Genomic DNA, 20,656 nt, shown 5'->3' on the forward strand with positions numbered 1-20,656 from the left:
ATCTGGAGACTTCTAGAACCTGGGGGCCATTTCTTTCTGCATCCAGCCTGCAGAGCCTGACAACCAAGCTCACAATCACTGCTAAGGTCATGGAATGACCCAAACTTATATACTATAGCTTGGTTTGGAGAAGCTATTTCTATCCAGATGTACTGTCAGCCTTATAGCTTCATATTTCCTTACCTTTAGGGAAAAACCAGTGCACTCCACACCCCTTCCCTAGCTGTGCATGGGAAAGATGCTGCAGGTTTCATGAAAGTTCCACCATTGCTGGTTGATGGCTTCTCCTTCTGATTGGATGGATGCATCCTCTGTAACCATGATCTCTTCTTTCCTATCCTCCCTCCATCAGTCACAGCTGAAACCCTTTCTGTCCGAAGTGTACTCTTTGTTCACTCCCTATTGGTGATAATTCAAGCATACAACTAAGTGCTTTTGGCTCCAAAATGCCTGTGAGCACTAAGGAGGAGGAGATCTTGAAAATTACTTGTATAAATCCAGACTGAAAAAGCAACACAGAAACCCACCGAACACCTTAGAAGGGGGTGTTTGTTTACTTTTCTTTGGTGCTTTTAGTTTAGGAATATACTTGCTATACACAAAATCAAGCTGATTAAAAAACCACGCCCTCTTCTTTCATCTCAGACCAGGTTTTAGCAAACAACTGAATAATGGAAGAGGAAAAGGAGACCTCCACTCCCCAGCCTGCCATGTGATAGCAGAACACATTTATTTTGAGGGAATTTGGATTTCTAAGATTCTTTCGGTGGTGACCGATAGAATCAGGATTAGTTGAGTAGGGCCTCCGCATAGCTTAGTGTCCACAGGGACCTGGATCAACTTCAGAACAGTCTGAATGCTCGTCCAGAAACCCCAGACAGGGGGATTTTTAGAAGAGATAACTTTTAAAAATAATTGGATTGTATTATTCTTCTAATTCAGAACATAGACCTGATGGAGCCAGGGGTTGGACAAATAAGTTGGTGGAGGATTTTTAAATTGTCCTAAGGTTGTAAGCGAGTGAGCAGGCAGCAGGGTGAAGGTAAATATCTGGAAGGCCTTTGCTATTGTAGTCCAGAACAACTGAAATACTGCATCTCATCTGGGTCATTGGCGGTGTCTGCCCTGGAGACTGGGTGTGTTTCCCTGTTCCGGGGTCATGCAGCAAAGGTCTTATTAAGATGGTCTGGTAGATTATTTGGGAAGCTGAAAAGTATTGAGAGAGCACACAGCTGAAAAGAGAACAATGTTCCGTATCGCAGAACTGCAGGAAAAGCACTTTCCAGCCCCTAAATCTCCAGCACAGCATCAATTCTGGCAAAAAGAAAGCGAGGCAAAGGGTGGGCATTTAAGTCTAATGCTGAGTGGGATATCTGCTCAATTCTGCAAGGAGAGAACGATATTTAGAAATGATACAATGGGGGACTTCCCTGGCTGTCCAGTGGTTAAGACTTCACCTTCCAATGCAGGGGGTGTGGGTTCAATCCCAGGTCGGGGAGATAAGATCCCACATGCCTGGCGGCCATAAAAACAAAATATAAAACAGAAGCAATATTGTAACGAATTCAATAAAGACTAAAAAAATGGTCCACATCAAAAAAAAAAAAACCTTAAAAAAAAAGTGATACAATGACCAAAGCAAAAATTGGCTCCTTTAAATGTGACTGACCTGTGTAAAGAGCCCTTTCTACTTTCCACCAATGGGGAGTAAATAGCAAGCACAAAGGTTGAGGTGGGAGGTCATGAAGGACACCAAACAGTCCTGCCGCTTCCTTAGCGCCCTGCCCATGTGCAGTCATGCTGACATGCTATTTTACATGTGTCACCTTCATCTGGACAATGAGGTTCAGAGAGGTTATGTTGCCCAAGGACCCACAAGTGGTACCCAGGATGGGATGCCGGTTGACTTTCAGAACCAGCGCTCCTCCTCTGGCATCCTCTCTGCTGTCTCGCCAAGCTGTCTTCCATAGTCAGAATCCAAGTTCCCCGTCCAGATACTCTGTGGCCCAAGAGCCCTGGACAGGTCTCCAGTCCTCTTTGAGCCTGAGCTTACTAACCCGTAAAATGGAGCCTGGGACCTCACAGGGATGGGGTGTGAGGCTTAGTTGCTAATACATGCAAAGTGGTTTCCAAGCTCCGGTCTGGAAGTCTCCCAGAAATGTGTGCATTCCTGGGCTGTAGGATCCAGTTCGACATCCGTTCTTGCCCTCACTTCTTGTCCTTGGCATCAGACCCAGCAACCTTGCAGCCAGTTCCCCACTGGCTCCCCAGTTCCATCACCCACCCGGTGGGGAGGGGTGGAGCTGCTCCCACCAGGCAGACTGTCTGGACAGTCAGCCCAGTCCCTGCAGGGCCCTGCTCCTTGTGAGGGTCCCCAGCTAGAAGAGCCCTAGGGAGACCCTGGACCCCAGGGAGTACCTGGCATTTGGAGAGATCACAAGGGCTGTACACCCACTGGCCTGGGCTGCAGGGTGGACGTCTCCTCTGGGACGTGCCCTGGGGCTGAGCACCAGTGGGCAGCACCACCTCTGTCTCCATGCCTTCCCCATCCCCATTCACTGCTTTTAGAGAGAAGGAGAGGGTGCCATGTTCTCTTCCTCTTCCAGGGACCCCAGTCCCAATTAGGGCCCACCTTTTCTGGAACCCCACAAAGCCCTCCCCTGACAGACACACACAAAACATACCTCATATACACTTTCTTTGCTGTAGAGATGCTGCACTAGCACATCAGTCAGGCTCAGGCCCCAAATTTAGAAGCATGGTGAAAAGACCATCGGCTCAGAGTGATCTGGGCTGAATGGCCTTGTCGTCACATCCTGGCAAGGATCAGCCCTTTCATCTCTCTGCCTCTGCTTCCTTATCTGTAATAATAAGAGTAAAGATAGGTGACATTCACAGGCCAGGGGCCAGGTGCAGTGCCTTAACTGGAAATGTCTTAGTTGATCTTCTTCAACACCCAATGAGGGACATGCCAATTTTCCCATTGTACAGGTGGAGGAAACTGAGGCACATGGAGATTGAAAAGCTGTCCCAGGGTCTCACAGTGTCGGGATTTAGTGACATGGTGCAAAGTATCTAGCCCAGGTCTGTGGCTGAGGACACCCTAATCGGCCATCATTGTTTATAGTGTCCACACACTCTGAACTTATCTGTGTGGACCTTCTCAATTTTCCAAGTGTCCCCGTCCCTGATACCCTCCCACCCGCATCCAAATTCAGCTGCTCCTTGGCTCCCAAAGTTCTCTGTGGAGCGACTGCAGGAGGTTCCCTGGGCAGCAGGTTAGCCTTAGGTCAGGGAAGCCCCCGCATTTGGGAGTCGCCCCCCACCCTCTGCCCAACCTCCAAGACACCCTCCCCTTAGCAATAACTGGCCTGTAATGCAAAGTGACCTCCAATGTCATTGCATCTAGTATGTCCTGTGTCTGAGCCATCGCCTCCCAGAACCTCAGTTTTCACATCTGTGAAATAGGGGTGGCGAAATGAGCCCCCCACAGATCACAGAGAGGATCGCCGGCGGGGGCCCGCGCCTTCGCCCTGCGCCGCTCGGGGCGCCCAGAAGCCCTGGTCCGGCGGGGGCAGGCGGCCCGAGGGGCGGGGGCGGGGGCCGTGGCCGAGCCGGGGGCGGGCGCGGGGCGGGCTGCGCGGCGGCGGGGTCGGTGGGGGGGGCGGGTGGGGGTTGGTTGTGGTGGCGGGCGGGCGGCGGCGCTGCTCCCGCGTCACAGCGCCGGGCGCGGCGGGGAGATGCGGCTCCTGGTGCTGGCGGCGGCCGTGCTGCTGGCGCGGGCGCCGGCCCCGGGTAAGCGCGTTGGGACCGGGCGCCTCGGGGACCACTCGGGTGGGGCGAGGGCGGCCGGCGCCGGGGAGCCCGGGGCTCGGGGCTTGGGCCTGGCCGGGAGGCCCTGCCGCCTCCGGGCTGTCCCCTCCCGGTCCCCGTCGGCGTCCGTGGGCCCGGGTCTGGTTGTCCAGGCGGCGGAGCACAGCGGCGCCTCCCAAGGGTCGGAGATGCTGCGCCCCTTCCTCGCTCCCCGCCCGGCCGGGACCCCAGCGCTCCGCGGAGATCCTCCGCAGCCCGGTTCCCTTCCAGAGGCCAGGCCTCCAAGTGGAAGATGCGAGCAGAACCGTGCGAGCCCTAGTTTTGGTTTGTTTTCTGTTTGCTTCCCAACAGGCAGCACCGACAGCTGTTGGCAGGTTAGTGTGGGCAGCAACTTCCCTTTAACTCTCTTCGGAGAGTTCCTCGGAGGACCCGGTCCGAAGGGGCCGGATCTGCGCCGCTGGCGGTTGGGGTCTGAGGACTTGTTCGCGGGCGTTTCATGATGACCAGGCCTGGGGAGATACGGGATCCGCGGCTGCCTGGAGCCGCGGGCCCTTTACCCTTTTCCAAACCACGGTGCTTTAGGGGCAGCCCCTACCCGCATTGCTAGCTTTCATTTGGGGTTTCTGCTCCCACTTCTAATTTGCCGAAGAATTTTCTCTCCTTATTTCTCAAGGCTGAAAGGGCTGTGCTGGCTAGAATAATAGTAATAATAAATATATCGATGGCACTCACATTTCCTGGGTGTCCATTGGGAGCTACAGTTATCTCATATAATCACGACAGTGCCTCAAAGTAATAATGACGAGAGTAAATATATATATCCAAGTGCTTTGCAAACATTAACTCAGTTAAGCTTGCCTCTGAGGGAGGTGCTATTATTATTACCCCCATTTTATAGATGAGGAAACTGAGACCAGGTCCATGAGTTGACTTGCTTTAAGTCACAAGGCTTATACGTGGTGGAGCTGGGATTTGAACGCAGGAGGCCTGGCTAGGCTATGTTGCTGGTGTTTTGTAAGTAAGGGGGCTGATGCGTAGAGTTAAGTAATTTTCCAAGGGTGGCCCAGCTACCAAATGGTGGAGCTGGCATTTGAGCCAGCATAGATCAGAGTTTTAGTGGGGAGGAACTTGCATCACAGTGGGAAGAAATTTACCCATTGTCCCCTGGCTACCAGTGTGCAGTGGAGTTTCCAGTGAACTTGAAATCGGCCCTGTGGAAAATGTTCCTTTCAACTTGTCACTGTCTTGGCTGACAGTTACTGGAGGTTTGACTGAGATGGTTGGGCCAGGGCAGCTCTGGTGGCCAGCAGCCAGTGAGATACAGGGGGCACAGGGATCTTTGTCCCCTGTGCTCCACGACCACCTTCTTAATTGCAGGTGCTGTCAGAGAGGGTGTCCCCAGAGAGGGGCTTTTTGGGGGTCAAAGACATTCTCATGTTTCCAGGAGACCCCAGGAGCCTAGAGAGCTGGAATTAGAGAGCCGTTAGTGTCCACCCTGGGTGTGCCTAAGGCTGTGTAATGATGACAGCCCCTGCTAGTGCAGCACTCACCGTGTGCCTGTCTCTCTTCTAAATTTTTCCCCCACAATCCCTCGTCACGATCCCCCTCAAGAGAGAGCCTGGCAGAACCACTTTATACCTAAGTCTGGACTCTTAACTGGTGCACTTTTCTACCTCTCCATTGTGGGGAGAAGCGGGACCTTAGGGGTTACCTAGTCCTACCCATCATTTAACAGAAAAGCAAAGTGAGGGGCAAATATTTACTAAAAGCCGTGCTGTAGTCCAGATTGGTGAGTGAGAGTTGTCTCTGATGCCAGGTGGCCTAGGTGCTAATTCCAGCTCTGCCATGTTCTGTGTGAGCTTGAGTAAGTGGCTTAGCCTCTCTGGGCCTCAGCCCTCTTGTCTGTAAAAATGGGGATCAACATACTATGAGGATAAATTGAGAAAATACATCTACAGTGCTTAGAACAGTACTTGGTCTAGAGGTCACACCCAGCAAATGTTAGCGTTCATCTTTGGTCAAGGCCATGTGTTTGTCCTGGGTGAGAGCTATTTTAAGGTGACCGCCTTAATATGAACACATTACCTACCCTATAGACTGGGTCTCTGCTTGGTGCTCGGTAAATACTGGCTTCTAGTGCCATGGGTTTTTAAGTAATACAATTGTATTTCTTTCAGAGATTTATTTGTCATGAATTCAGACTGTCCTTTTAATAAGAATGAGATTTGCACTGCCGACTGGAACACACAATTTGCATTCAGGGAGCCAGGAGCTCCTGGCTCCCTGAAAGGATGGGGGGTAGTCTGTTCAGGACAGAGAAGAAGTGTGGAGCACAGAGCCACTAGCACATCTCTGGCCAGGTCGGAACAGAGGGGCCCCAGCCTTGCCACCTCTGTGTCCCAGGTGAGGCAGGTGCCTTGTTTTTGTTAGAAGTTCTATACTCCCCTGCACCTGTAAGTTGCTATTTCTCGCTTCATGATGAGTGTGAGAGGAAGAGAGAGAGGGATGGAGGGAGAGGGGGAGGTTGAGTACTACATGGGTTGGTTGTGTACCGTTTGGCTACACTGATGTCCTTTTAGGCCATTTTCTGAGCTTTAGTCCTTTTCACAACATTATCCAAATGGGAACAAGTTGATTAGACCCCATAAATCTTATCCGCAGGAACTTGATGTTCACTTACAGGCAGAACCAGCTACATAATTTGTGGGATCCAATGCAAAATGGAAATGCAGGGCCCCTCATTTAAAAATTGTTAAGCTTTTAAGACAGCAACAGCAGAGAAAATCAAGTGGGGGCCCTCCAAGCATAGGGCCGTGTATGACTGCAGATCATACCCACAAGAAGCCCATCCTGCTTACAGGTCACTGTGAGTGTCACTTTCTGTTATCCCCACCTGTCGCGCCCTCAGGGAGTGCAAATTTTATCGATATTTTCAAGGTGCTTTCTTGTTGGAGCCTTATACCCACCACGCAAGGCATCATCTTCCTATTTTTGAGATGAGGAAACTGAGGCTCTGAGGGCCTCACTCCTAATAGAACCAGGGTTCCAGCCTGGCTTTGTTGGATTCCAACCCCTGGCTCTCTGCCCAGCCCCGCCACACCACTGTGAAGGCTCTGGGCCTTGAGCATCCTAGCGCCCAGCCCACGGTAGGGCGGGCACACCCAGCTACCAAGTCAGGGAGCATGTGCTTGTTGAAGGAATATGGTTCTCTGCAGCAGGAATCCCAACCCTCTGTTTTGGGTCAGTCTCTTTCCTGCCCATGTTGTCATATTCCTCCTTTAAGAACTGGTCTTGGGGGCCCTGATTGAGGTGCAAAGGCCCCTCCTGAGGTCAGTCTGCAAACATAGGTGGCTGCCTGGGCGACAGTGTGGTGCACTTCACTGGAGAACGCTGATCTTTCCATTTCCAGCCTGCACCATGTTCCTCCTGCCTCAGGGCCTTTGCGCAGGTAGAATCGTCTTCCAGGAAGATCATTCTTCACTGCTGCCCTGAATTTATGTCATGAATTCCACCTCAGCCTTCAGCTCACGGTCACCTCTCCAGGGTCTCTTTCCTCCCTGACACGCAGAGATCAGAATCTCACCCTGATTTTTTTTTTTTTTTTTTGCTGCATTGGGTCTTTGTTGCTGCACACGGGCTTTCTCTAGTTGCGGCCAACAGGGGCTACTCTTCGTTTTGGTGTGCGGGCTTCTCATTGCGGTGGCTTCTCGTTGCGGAGTGCGGGCTCTAGGCATGTGGGCTTCAGTAGTTGTGGCACACAGGCTTCAGTAGTTGTGGCTCACGGGCTCTAGAGCACAGGCTCAGTAGTTGTGGCACACAGGCTTAGTTGTTCCGCGGCATGTGGGATCTTCCCGGACCAGGGCTCGAACCCGTGTTCCCTGCATTGGCAGGCGGATTCTTAACCACTGCGCCACCAGGGAAGTCTCTCACCCTGATTTTCATAAGCCCCGCACCTTTTCTCTGTAACATGTGTTGCTGTTTGTAGTCACATTCTCCTGTGTCTTTTTCCTGATGACCAGTGCCTAGCCCACTGGACTCTCAGCTCTGCGAGGTCAGGGATGTGTCTTCTTCTCACAGTGTCTGGCACATGGCAGTTCTCAGCAACTACTTGTTGAGTGATTAAGTAAACAAAGCATAAGCTGGGGTGTAAGCTGGAGGAAGCGGAGCACTGAATGTGGAGGTGGCCAAGGGATGGGGGCGGGGGATCTACCTCCCACCTCATTTCCCTGCAATGCAGGGTCAGAAAGCAAGAAATTAAATTCTCCAGCCTAGAATGACTTCGATGCTTCTCCCTCCTTGGCCAGGAGAGGGGAGACTCTGCCCTGCCCCGGGCTGTTCCCTTACCTTACCTGGTGTCAGAGGGTCTAGTGACACCCCACCTGCCCTGTCTTGTAGTTGGCTTGGCCCATGTTTGCTTGCCTTGCCCCTCTGCCCTGCAAGGTGTGGAGACCCAGAAGGGAAAGGCCTGAACCCCCCTGGCCCCGGCCCCTCACTCTAGTCAGCCTGCCTCCACTGCCTGCCTCTTGGCCCCTCTACAGCCTGATGACTGCCATGGGGCAGAAGCTGTGTGATGCTCTCTCCTAGTATTTAAACATCCAGCTCAGCTAACATTGGCCAAGGACTGGGTCCTCTATCTGCATATTCTCCCATCCCTCAAGCAATGCCACTTCTCACAGCTGCGTGCCTGAGGGCTGAGTTGTGTTCCCTGGGCTTCAGGTAGTCATTTCCAGTGTCAAGGGGAGGGCATTAGCTGGGGCACCAGCTTTCTGAGAAAGGTCATTGCAGGCACGGGGATCCACACAACCTGAGAGCCTGTGTCTTCTAGCAAAGCTTAACGCCGCCGAGGAGCCTGTGAGCATCGTTGTTTCAGTCCCACCCCCATACGCTCTCACTGAAAGTGGGTGTAAATATTCGGGCTGGTGGTAGGACTAGGCCTGAAATGAACCTTCCTGAGAGCAAGCTTGTATTGGTTCGCTAGGGCTGCTATCACAAAGTGCCACAGACAGGGGGCTTCAACAACAGAATTTTGTTTCTCCCAATTCTGGAGGCCAGAAGTCTGAGGTCAAGGTGTCTGCAGGGTTGGTGTCTTCTGAGGTCTCTTTACTTGGCCTATAGATGGCTGTCTTCTCCCTGTGTCTTCACATGGTCTTTCCTCTGTCTGTGCCTGCGTCCTAATCTCCCCTCATTATAAGGACACCAGTCATGTTGGATTGGGGTACACCCTATGGGCTTCATTTTAACTTAGTCATCTCTCTAAAGGCTTTCTCTCCAGTACAGTCCCATTCAGAGGTCCTGGGGATTTGGGCTTCAGTATAGGAATTTGCAGGGGATGCCGTTCAGCCCGTAACAAGGGTCTTGCACTTCAGTGGGAGAAATGTGCCTGGGCCATTTGTAAGAGAGTATGGGGCTAACTGAAGGCAGAGAGGCACACTGGTAAAGAAAGAACGGAGGGTTCCTCTGGGGAAGATAGTTCAGTCCGTTCCCTTTCCTGGGAGCTGCTGACTCGGCCTGAGCTGCAGAAGAGGAAGAGTTACTAGTTTGCCTCTAGGATGGAATCTGGCCTCTCATGGGGACTGGAGCACTTGGCACGTTCTCCTGGTTTCAGTCACTATAAATAATCCCTCCATGCAGCATTAATAGGAGGAGACTAGGGTGTGGGGTCCTGGCTGTGCTCTCATCCCATCCATATTGTTTCAATTTCCTGCCTTCCCCAGCTTTCCTTGCCTCCAGTGGGGAGCCCTCGGGGGCGGGCAGAGCGGGACTTCAGTTCTGGAAGCCAGCTGTTCCATCTCTGCTGCTCTCGGCCTGCCGAACCCCCGGGCAGCTAGTGGAGTGGGGTCAGCCTGGTGTTCCCGGCTGTGTGGCCACTCACCAGGGAACTCCTGCTGTGGGACCTGTGTGAACTTCAGCCTGGATCCTGGCATTCGGGGAAAATGCTTTTGGACTAATTTAACATGGTGTGTGGGCAGGGTGGGGGCCGGGTGGGCGAGGTGCAGGGAGATGGTAAGGGCAGTTCCTCCTCTTTTTGTCCTGCGTGAGTGACTTGTGTGGACAGTGAGATTGTTACTCGGGAGCGTGTGCCTTCCTTGGTTACCTGTTGATCTGCATTCCCCGAGTATCTCCCTGGGCGGCTTTGTCCTTTGTCGCTGTAGACCTAGAAGACCTCGTTCTTGTCCACAAAGAGCTGAGTCCAGCCAAGCATCAACCTTTTTCTTCTGAATTCACTTCCATCTTTTTTTTTTTTTTTATGGTGACAAAAGACTATCACAGTGCAGTGAGCTGAATAATGACCCCCAAAGATGTCTGCATCCTGATCCCTGGAACTATGAATGTCACCTTATATGGCAAAAGGTGCTTCATGGGTGTGATTAAGTTAAGGATCTTGGAGTATCCTGGAGTGTCCTGGTGGCCTGGCTTTTAAGAGATGAGAAAGAAAATGAAATGAAATTGACCCTCAAGTCGTATCTCTCAAGGTGTTTAGTTTATTAAATCAATAGCGGAAACCATACATAAGGATGAGCTTATTGCCTGGGTTTTTACAATGAAGGATACTTCGTAGGTCACACTCCCCCCCAGTAACCACCACCCCAACACACACAGGGCCTCACCTTGTTGACTCACAGCCTCTTCACAGTAGAACTACGGTCCGAATCTTTGCTCTCTTTTTCATCCTTCCTCCTTGCTTATCTGCAGCACTCACCAGAGTTCAAAGCTTTGGGTGACTCTGCCATCAGGGCCCAAGTCCCTTCATGTGACCAGAAGGTGGTGTTTGGGGGCCATTTGTAATTTGGGATGACCTTGGGGGCACCTGCTCAAGCACTGGAGTGGGCATGGAATGGTGCTTCCTGGAGTCGTGTGCTGGGCAGCGCAGGGGTGACGATGTGGGACCTGGTGAGAAGACAGCCCAGCTTGGACAGAAGGAAGCTCTGGGCATCCTGTCCCTTTCTGGGCTCTGCCTGCCAGGGGGAGGTTCCCCTGACCGTGAGCTCTGGGGCTGCACCGCCGCACTGCACAGTCCTTGCAGACGCCATGCAGCGCGTCTCCTGGGAGAAGGCCTCTGTGAGGGCGGCTAGGCTGGATGATCTTGGGTGGCCAGGGAGTGGCACTCTCAAAAGTCAGCTTGGGGCAGAATGGCGGCTAGGAGGGGCAGCCCTAACTAAGAAGCCAAAGGACAGGAAGTAGCGGCCTGGGCCTGGAATCCTGGAGCATCTTTTGGGTTGCCGGGAGAGTCTGGCACCCCTCCCTGCTCCTGGGTTCATTCATTCTTTATTCTTGCACTTCAACTCCTTGACCACGGATCCTGGTCCTAAGAGACTTGGAGCAAGAAACTGAGACACCCCTGTCATTCCAGCTCCCTGGTACTAGTTTAACACCCGCCTGACCAGTACTGATAATCTGCCTTGGTTACAGTTGAAATACCTGAGACAGGGAAAGGGGCTACAGCATTTTCCACTCAGGGAGGTGATGAAACTGATGGAAGCAGGCCTTGGGAGGCAGGTGGGGAGGGGGGATTGGATGTGAGCTGGAAATTTTTAAGAGCTTCCCCAAATCCAAATCTTTATATGATATCTCCTGAATTTTAAATGTCAGCAACTAATTAAAATAAAAAAAAATACATCTGGGCCAGGTGGTCCATGGCATCCTGCTTGGCTGGGATCATCTCATAGATGAGGACATGGGTGCCCACAGAGGCACACTCCACACCCCAAGGAGCGCTCTTTCGAGAAGGTGGAGTGAGCATAGAGGGGATGGGGGCGGCCCACCTCTCTGGCCATGCAGACCAACCTGGCTCCTGGAGAGAAGACGCCATGTGTGTTCACCTGGGGAAAGGCAGTGGCCTTCCTCATTTTCTTCTTTCCTTTTTTCTCTGCAGAGGTCTGTGGGGCCCTCAATGTCACCGTGTCCCCGGGGCCCGTGGTTGACTACCTGGAGGGGGAAAATGCTACTCTTCTCTGCCACGTCTCCCAGAAGAGGCGGAAGGATAGCTTGCTGGCCGTGCGCTGGTTCTTTGCGCGCCCGGACTCCCAGGAGGCCCTGATGGTTAAGATGACCAAGCTCCGGGTGGTGCAGTACTATGGGAATTTCAGCCGCAGCGCCTACCGTCAGAGGCTGCGCCTCCTTGAGGAGCGGCGCGGGGTGCTCTACACCCTCTCCGTCTTGACCCTCCGGCCAGCTGATCAAGGGCATTACGTCTGCAAAGTCCAGGAAATCAGCAAGCACAGGAATAAGTGGACAGCTTGGTCCAACGGCTCCTCGGCGACAGAAATGAGAGGTAAGGGTGCGTCCACTCTCTGGGGAGAGTGGTAGGGTGACACGTCAGTGGGCCTCCCTCCAGCTGGCCAGGCAGTGGCCTCCAGGACGGCTCTGCTGAGCTAGAGCACATCTTTTTGGCCTCTAAAGGCCAAGCCGTATGAGGCAGGCCATGGGAATAAGGATAGATCTTTACATGAATGCTGTGGCTGACTTGTATTATAGGCGTGGAAGGCTGAACAGAAAGGGGCAAGTGTCTGGTGGCATCCCAACCCACCCCTGGGCAAAACCTGTTTTGCCAGCTGAAAGATTGGTCTGGCTGTGTTCTTTGCCTCCAGCTCAGGTCTGCACAGCCTTGATCGCTTTGCCTGGCAGGGTGCCGGGCACCTATGGGAGGAGGCCTGCATTGGGAGGTCCTGATGCCTGATGTGAGTTGCCAGGCCTCAGAGCAGGGCAGTCTGAGAGGCTCTGATCCATCGCCCAGAGGAACTGATCCAAGCCTTCGGCAACAGCTCACTGAGAAATTCATCCGAAAGTGGGCAAGGGACCAGAGGTGGCCCTCCCTTCCTGGAGACAGATAGGAGGCGTGGGCCGCATTCCGGAACATCTTAGCTACCAAGTGCCATATTTGAGGGCTATCATTTTTTGCCACTGATGTTCCATTCAAGAAGACACCTCTCACAATTTTAATAAGACTGGCTACTGTGTACTAAAATTACATCTTTGAGTGCTTGGAACCTGAATTTGGTCTGGTAGAAGATCAAGAGAATCACAGAGTAAAGCTGATGATCCCAAGTGTGAAAAAGAATCTAATTTTGTTGTATACATGTCATATAATATTAAAGGCATTAGTGATGTTGTTGAAGGGATAAAACTCAGTTGTGAACAGGCATTTTTAATATCCTATATGTTAAAGTAAATAATTTACATGGATAGTCCAACTTCATTTGTCTTTGGAGTTTGTATTTTAATGTTCTTAAGCACGGAATGATATATCACCTGAAACGTTGTGCACTTTTTCTCCTTAAGCAAATTAATTCAAGAAAACAAATGACTATTAATATAAATATGTATTTTGGCACAGAAAATAGAAAAATACATCGGATGACCACAGGCTAAGGAGGGAATCCACTCTGGATATTACTTGGCTCTGAAACATAAGATCTTATACATGCCCTTTTAATTTTTATGTCTGGGTGTATTCCGGAGCCGTGCAGTAAATCTCTCGGCAGTGACGACAGCTCTGCCAGTTAGAATAGATAAAAAGATTTCCTACATTCAAGTGAGTGCTGTCATCAGGTCCGTTATTTCCTGTGCGCCTACTTTCAGTGAATGAAGCTGGGTTCCTTGTAGAACATTTATTTGGGTACGTGCTGCAAAAACCTGAGGTGGTTCTTAAGACTTCAGTGGAACTAATCTCTTTTCCCCACTTCTCGGTACTTTGATTTGCTCTTATGAGTGGAAGAGGAAGGGGTGGAGTTACAAGGCGTGTCCAGGGAATTGTGTGTAAACTGCAGCCTGTCACATCCCTGCTGGTCCCTGAGATGCTGGCTCCTGACGAAGCCCAGGTCATTAGCCATGTGCTTGCAGAGTGCTTTACCAGTGTCATGCAAAATGAGAAACTGGAACAGAAATTTAAGAACAGACCAAATAACAATTTCCCCCCATAATTGCAGTGTTACTTGCTTTATTTTACTCTGTGTGTTTTTGAGTTTCCCCCAAACCAGAGTAAGTCCTTGAGCATGTGTGTGTGTGTGGTGAAAAAAAAAAAAAAAGTAGCAATTATTGGGAAAAAAAACTATGTTAATAAATGAATTTGTCCTGACTTTTTTCCTGAAGACACCTCTGAAAGCATGGGGCTAAAAAAATATTGACTATATTAATTTGGGACAAAGCATAAGTTGCCATTTTATGTTTTAACTGTGCAAATTATTAAAATATGATGGAGAATTGGGGATTTTGAAGAATGGGGAAGTAGTAAATTGGGGTTTGTCTGGAAACCGCATATGTATGAGATTGTGGGTGGGGAGAGCTCCTGACTTCAGGGTTGTTGGTACCAAACAATATGATAAATAATGCAGAATGAAAATGTGTGATCCTCTGGGTGACAATGGAGTCACGCTTGGCTTATTTTAGAGAACCTGTCATACCACGTGGACTTAGTGTCATTTTTATCACACAGAGGTAGAAGGAAAGGCAAGGAATGTTACACAGTTTCTTCAATTGCTTATGCCATGTGACCATTTCACTGAGCCAGAAGCCCTGCCTGCAGAGGACATGGATCCAAAATCCCTAAGTGACACATGGTGTTGGAACCCTCTGGAGCGGTTTCCAGGAGGGTTGATGTTAGGTTTGATTTCATTTAATTGTTTTATCAATGACATTGAAAAGGGGGCACACATCACCTCAGCGAACTTTACAGAAGGTACAAAATTGGGAAGTTCTTAACATCAGCAAGGAGTAAAACATAATGAAAAGGGAATCCAGGGAGGTAAGAAATACAAGCAGGAAATAACAGAATGAGATTCAATTTGGAAAATGGCAGAGTGATACATTTGGGGAAAACGAATCGCAGGCAGTGTTGGAGAGTCAACGGGAGGCTCTCTGTGAAGGGACTTTGGTGATGTCGGTGGTGAATTAGATGCGCGTCTGCAGGGTGATATGGCAGCAGGAACGGACTGTGTTATTTCCATCCGCATACAGTAAGTTGGCCTGGTGTCCCTGAGAAGGAAGTTGGTTGTGTCATGTGTCCTGTGCTGGGGAGACACTAATGTGGACTACACCGTCCGTTTGGGGAACCTCATTTTCAGAAAGATAGATTCAATCTAGAGAAGAGTAGCAAACATGATGAGGAAATGAGTGGCAGCCTTCAGAGAGATGATCAGTTCAGCTGAGGAAGCTTTGCTGGGCTCAGCGAAGACATTGCATTGGAAAATAATACGGACTACAGTGTTCTGCAGTGCTCGGTAGATTCATTTATCTCTCACTCAGTGGGCATTTATTTTATGGTGCATCTGCTCTGCTGGAAACTTGGGGACACAGGGGCGGATCTGTTTAGAGGGTGGCAGATACAGAAACAGATACGATGTCATGGAGTCGGGTGCAGTGATAAAGGTGTGCATGGAGCATTGTGCATACGCACAGGAGGGCCCCTGAGGATGAGGCAGGGGGCAGTGCTTGAGCGGACACTGGCTGTTTACCTGGGGCAGGGAGCCAGAGGGGGCTGTGGGTGGAGAGCCCTACAGCCATGGGTCAGGACTGCTGGAGCCTGAACTGGAAGGTCGGGGCGGCAGTGGGTAACGAGGGGAGGCAGGCAGGGCTGATAGTGGAGGGGCCTGTACTGAATAATAAGGAATTTACACTTGATTTTGTAGGCCAGTATTCTCAACCTTGCCTAATGATAAGAATCTCCAGGGCCATTGTTGACATGCAGGTTCCCAAGCATCTGCCCTGGAGATTCTAGTCTATTAGGTCTGGGTTGGAATTTGAATATTTAACATCCAGTCTAGATGATTTTATCATCAGGCATTTTGGGGAATCTCTGCTTTTGTCCTTGGAAACCCTGGGAAGCGTTTAAAGTCTTTTGACAGACCCCTCTGTTGGCTGCTTGGGACATGGATTTGGGGGGATCAGACTACAGGGTGAAGAGGCAGAGTCTTTTGTATTTGCCCAGGCTTGAAATGATGCAAAGTGTGGCAGTAGGAATGGAGAGACATTGGAGGTCAAATAAGAAGTTTTTAATAACTGGATGCAAGTAAGGGAGAAAGCTTTGGGATGATGCCCAGGGGCCTAACTCAGTGTGTGCAGGATGGTGCCCACGGCTGACAAAGGGAACATAAGAGATGGAGCTGGCCACAGAGGAATTGAGAGTGAGGTGGCTGGAGGCCATCCTGCACTGATGTCCAGTAAGTACGCAGAAATGTGGAGCTGAAGCGCCCATCTGATCTGGCCAGTGAGAACTGATTCTGAGTCGGGCAGGTGAAACCATGGGGGTGGGTAAGATCCCCAAGGGGATCCCCAAGGGACAGGGGCCAAGGGTGAAGCCCTGGGAAACACCAATATTCGGGGCAGCAGACTCGGTGTTTGGAATGGGCTCCTCTGGGCCAGCCCCCTGGCGGTCTGGAAAAGGCAAAGTGTTTTCAGTAGGAGAGCAGCACTGCAGAGCGAAGATGTAGCAGCTTCTTCCCAGGAGTGCAAAAAGTCAATCTGTGGGAAATCTAGAGGCGCACAGTGTTCCAGGCAGGAATGAAGTGCATTGCCCTTAATCCTGGCAGCCTGGTGAGCCCTGTGTCCTCCTTTCTGATGACAACCATCTCTAGGTAACAGCTTCTGGCTCATTTATCATGAGTAGGTGAGATGCAGGGGTGGGTCTCGCTGTAGGTGAGATAGAAGGAAGTGGTCCTGCCCTGCCCGAACCCAAGAATATGGGGAGGTCAGGTCCTGAGTGCCCTGTCCCTAGCACTGAGCAGGCTGAGCGAGGCTGGAGTTGGTAGAACAGGGAAGTCAGAATGGAAATAAAGGGAGCACGAGCAGGGGTTCGGGGTGATTTCCAACAGGGAGACGAAGCTGCTCAGCGGGGTCTCTCTCTAAGGGGTGCCTTATTTACGCTTAGGATGTTCAAGGTTTTCTGAGCTGGAGGCTTCATAGATAGACTAGTGCAGAGTTTTCCAAATGTTCTTGGTTCCTTTAGGCCAAAAGAAATAACTAACAGCTTTGCTTTTTAAGTAGTTGGGTCCAACAACTTAAAAAAGGATTTCTGTCCTAACACGTCCTGAGAGCATAACACATCCCTAGACGTGGAGGCAAGCTGTTCTCTTTTGGGTAAATTCCAAGATCACTTTCGAATCGAGTTGAAGCTTGCTATTTTAGGGGGCCAACATCTCTCCTATAGGTGCAAAAGCACTTTCATTATTTCAGAAGCAGTCCGATAGCTGCTTGTGGTCAATTTTTTGGCAAATTGTGATACTTTCTGGAGTTCGCTTTACTCTGTCCCTGTAGACACAGAGGTAATGTCTGACCCTGCGTTTGTTCTCCGCACTCAGCGCTGACTGGTACTTGCTGTGCCTCAGGCGTGCAGTTTAAATTAAGCCCGCCGTCTTCCCTAAGCTGGTACGGCAGGTCTTGTTGCCTCTCCACATGCCCTTCACCCTGTCTGCCCCACGTCCCCGTGTCCAGGCACTTGCCTGTTGTGTTTTGTGCCCGCTTTCTTTAGTAATCCCTTGACCTCCCTTTGCCGCCTCTGCTCCCCAAGCTTTGGGGGTCTCCCTACCTTTGTGCCTTCTCCATCCTGCTTGATGTCCCTGTGACCCCCCCATCCCTGTCCTCCTCGGGCACTGATCTGGCCTGGTCCCTCCCAGGACATGCAGACCCTGGAGAGTTCTAAGCACAAAGACGGCCCTGGCGTGGGTGTGGGAATGGGAGGTTGGACCAGTTCCTAAGCCTGGATTTTCTTCAGGAGGGTTTCCGGGATGAAGCCTGAGAGTCCCCGGGGCTCCTGGTCAAGGGCAGGCTGCGGCACGGTCCTGGGTGCCACATGTCCCTAACAGTTGTTGAGCTTTGACATGGCCAGTTTGGTGCTTTGCTTGAGGGCACCACATGGGCCCTTGGCACCAGGGAGTGTGAGCCCCCCGGGGTTCTCAAGAGTGACATTGTCATTCATTTTAAGCTTCTGGTCTTAGGGGTACAACCGCTTGGATTCCCCATTCCCCAGGCCTCGTACAAAATTATCCTCAATGGCTTTTTAGCCCAGTTCTGCCACCCACTGACTCAGAAGCAGTCTGATATTCTGAGCAGAATCGAATCTCCATCTTTTCAGATGGAGATGTTTTCATCAACGATGAAAATACTAATAATAGAAGCAATTTGCAAAGGCTGTCTCCTGCAATTTAAACAGTATTTCAGTCTAACCCCAAACAACATATTTTAACAAGCCAAATTGTTATTTGACTTCAGATTATATAAGTGAGCTTTAAATGTTAGGAGGGGACAAAGCAAATAGAAAACTCTGTTTACCCTAAGAAGTATTTGGGGGCAAAGATGAAATTATAATGTAATTTCTTATCTATTTAACCCCAAAATATTAGAGGGAATTTAATAATTGGATCTGAAAGTACCACCATAGGGAACCGATATTTCAAGTTTCAGTGGCAGAAATTAAAGAATTCCTTTTTCTCCAGAGACGTGGAACAGATAATTAGGAATGAGATTAACGAAACATTTAGTGCTACTGCTTAATTAAGCAAGCTCACATCATGATGTTTAAAGTGTCAACAGGTCCTATACTCAAAAGGAACAAATTGACAACAGGAGTATAATTTAAACACCACTTCAAACACTTCTTCATTGTATCTACGCTCCTTGAGACTGCCATGTTCTTGGAAGAATTTAAGAGATTGAAATTTAAGCTCAGCACCACGTATGAAGCCCCAGTTTATGAGCCTTTGGTCCCTGTGCTTTGTCCAAAGAGAGTTATGCATGGGGAGGTTTGATCCCTCCCTCTGGGGTCCCCAGCCTCACAATCTGGAGGAGGAGACCTATGTCAATATGGGTATAGGTTTGGTAGACATTATCGACAAAGCTAATAGAACGAGAGTATGAAAAGGCCATACAAGAGGGTGAAGCGGGTAGGGGGGAGTCAGCGGAAGACAAGGTTACATTCTTTGGGGAATAGGAGAAGGCCACCTGGAGGATGTGGCATTCCGCTGGGACCCCAGGGTGAGGAGGGATGTGACGACTATGGGGCGTGCCATGTCAGGAGATGAAACAGCTGGAGCAAAGGTATGGATGAAGGAGAAGAGGGATTTGCAAATAACTTAATGGAGTTGGATGCATGTTTGTGGTTGGTAAGGGCTGAGGTGGGCAGTGATAAGAGGAAAGGTTGGCGTGGTGGCCCTGCCCGGGGACCTGGACTCCAGGGACCCTGCCAGATTCTTCTTAAATGCACCCACATGCCTGACACAGTGCATGGTACACAGAAGGGTTCCATAACGAACTTTTTAGATGAAGGACTGAATGAGTGATCCAAACTCTTTGGTATAATGCCATTTTAATTAATGGCAACAAGGAGTGGAAGGTGGTAGCAAGAGAGTAATATATAGATCTACCCTGGGGTTGTGTCTGGAGAGGGCCCGTTACCAAGCCCTAAGGTTTAATGTTTCCTAACCGCTATGTGGGGACATACACATGGCCTTTGTATTCTGCAGCTGATTCTGTCTCAGAATGTGAAGTTCTTATCTAACTGCCTTGTCACAATGGGAAGTCTGTTTAACATGGTTTTTCGTTTGCTTTTTTGCTTTGTTTTCTAGAATTTGTCTTAGAGTGAATGCAAAGGGAAGAGTGGCTTAAAATAGACAAAGCTGGAGCTTTTCTGTTTCTCATTAGCTGCTCCATCAGTGCAGGTCACTCAGAGGTCCTAGTCACATATATGGCTTTGTCCAGGCCCCAAGAGAGACTGCCTTTGGCCTGACTCTTGGAGGGGCAAGGGGGAAAGGAAGCAATAGGCAAACTTCTGAAAGCAGAAACAGAGAAGTTCTCTGTGTCTCTCTAGGTTGTAGTTGCCTTTCTTGAGAACACTGACCCAGTTATAAATAGTGGGGACACAGCTACATTTAGTTTTTTCCTTGGGAAACCATCTGATCATTGAATAAGAAGGGCCAGTGAACTGACTATATTAATTTTTGAATTTGGAGCAGAAGTGTTGACTCCTCTTTATTTTATTTAAGGGTCTTTTCTTGTGCATATTTCATATCCCCAGCCTCTTCTGGTCCTTGGAGATTTTCCTTTCCCATTGATCTGTGCAGAATGCTGCCTGAGGAAACTGAGGTAGGGTGTGTCCGCTCTCCAGCTTTCTACACCCCCTGGGTGCAAATTAGCAAGGTCTACATGCAAGGTCCAGGACCTTAAACTTCTGCCCCTCTCCTTTCAACTCAAAAGAGCTTAATCATCTTATGCTTAAGGTTTCTGGGCTTCCTGCTTCCATTCTGTTAGAAACTAAGAACTCAGAGGCCATAAAGTAAATCATGACAGACCCAAAGCATGCAGCTCCAAAGTCAGAGCACTGCAGAGAAGTCAGCCCTGAAGGCCTGGTGAGCTAGTGTGTTCCCCCTGCTTCTGAGACAGGTCTTCCATGGGAAGGAAGGTGCTGGGTAGGCCAGGGTCGCCTGCCCTGGGTTTTCTTCCCAGCCTTCCACAATATAAGTTGGTCCCAGCACCAAGCTTTCTTTGGGAGACCTTGATCCACCAATACAACATCATATTCATTCCATTCATTTGTGCGCTCAAATTAACTATGACTTGTTACGAGCCAAGGAGGATTCTGGGAAGTGAAAACAGATGCAATTCCAGCCCGCATGGAACTTCCCTTCTGCTGGGGGAGGCGGACGATGAACAGGAGAAATGAGTAAAGCGTAGTGATGCGTTCTAAGGCAATGTGTTCAGCAAGGACAGAGGGTGTGAAATATTAGATAATCATTGGAGGAAGGTCTCTGTGACTCAAATTCTCTCTAGTTTCCAAGTTTGAGTCGGCCACTTGGGGAGACGCATCAGCCCTTATAGACAGTCTGCTCTTTTGAAAATAACTTTCTTGAAAGCTGTA

At 50.1% G+C, this 20,656-nt stretch overlaps 1 protein-coding gene across 1 annotated transcript in view; it reads left to right on the plus strand.

The window, feature by feature from the left end:
• Positions 1-3,716: 3,716 nt before the first annotated feature.
• The window catches only part of VSTM4 (V-set and transmembrane domain containing 4), an 84,573-nt gene continuing 67,633 nt past the window's right edge, over positions 3,717-20,656 (plus strand). Inside the window, exons 1-2 of the mRNA XM_061196304.1 lie at positions 3,717-3,795; positions 11,687-12,085. Of these exons, the coding sequence (XP_061052287.1) occupies positions 3,741-3,795; positions 11,687-12,085 (454 nt within the window). The 5' untranslated portion in view covers positions 3,717-3,740. The remainder of the gene's footprint in view (positions 3,796-11,686; positions 12,086-20,656) is intronic.

This window comes from Eubalaena glacialis, chromosome 1 (assembly GCF_028564815.1).
Source record: "Eubalaena glacialis isolate mEubGla1 chromosome 1, mEubGla1.1.hap2.+ XY, whole genome shotgun sequence".
NCBI classification, from domain to species: domain Eukaryota; kingdom Metazoa; phylum Chordata; class Mammalia; order Artiodactyla; family Balaenidae; genus Eubalaena; species Eubalaena glacialis.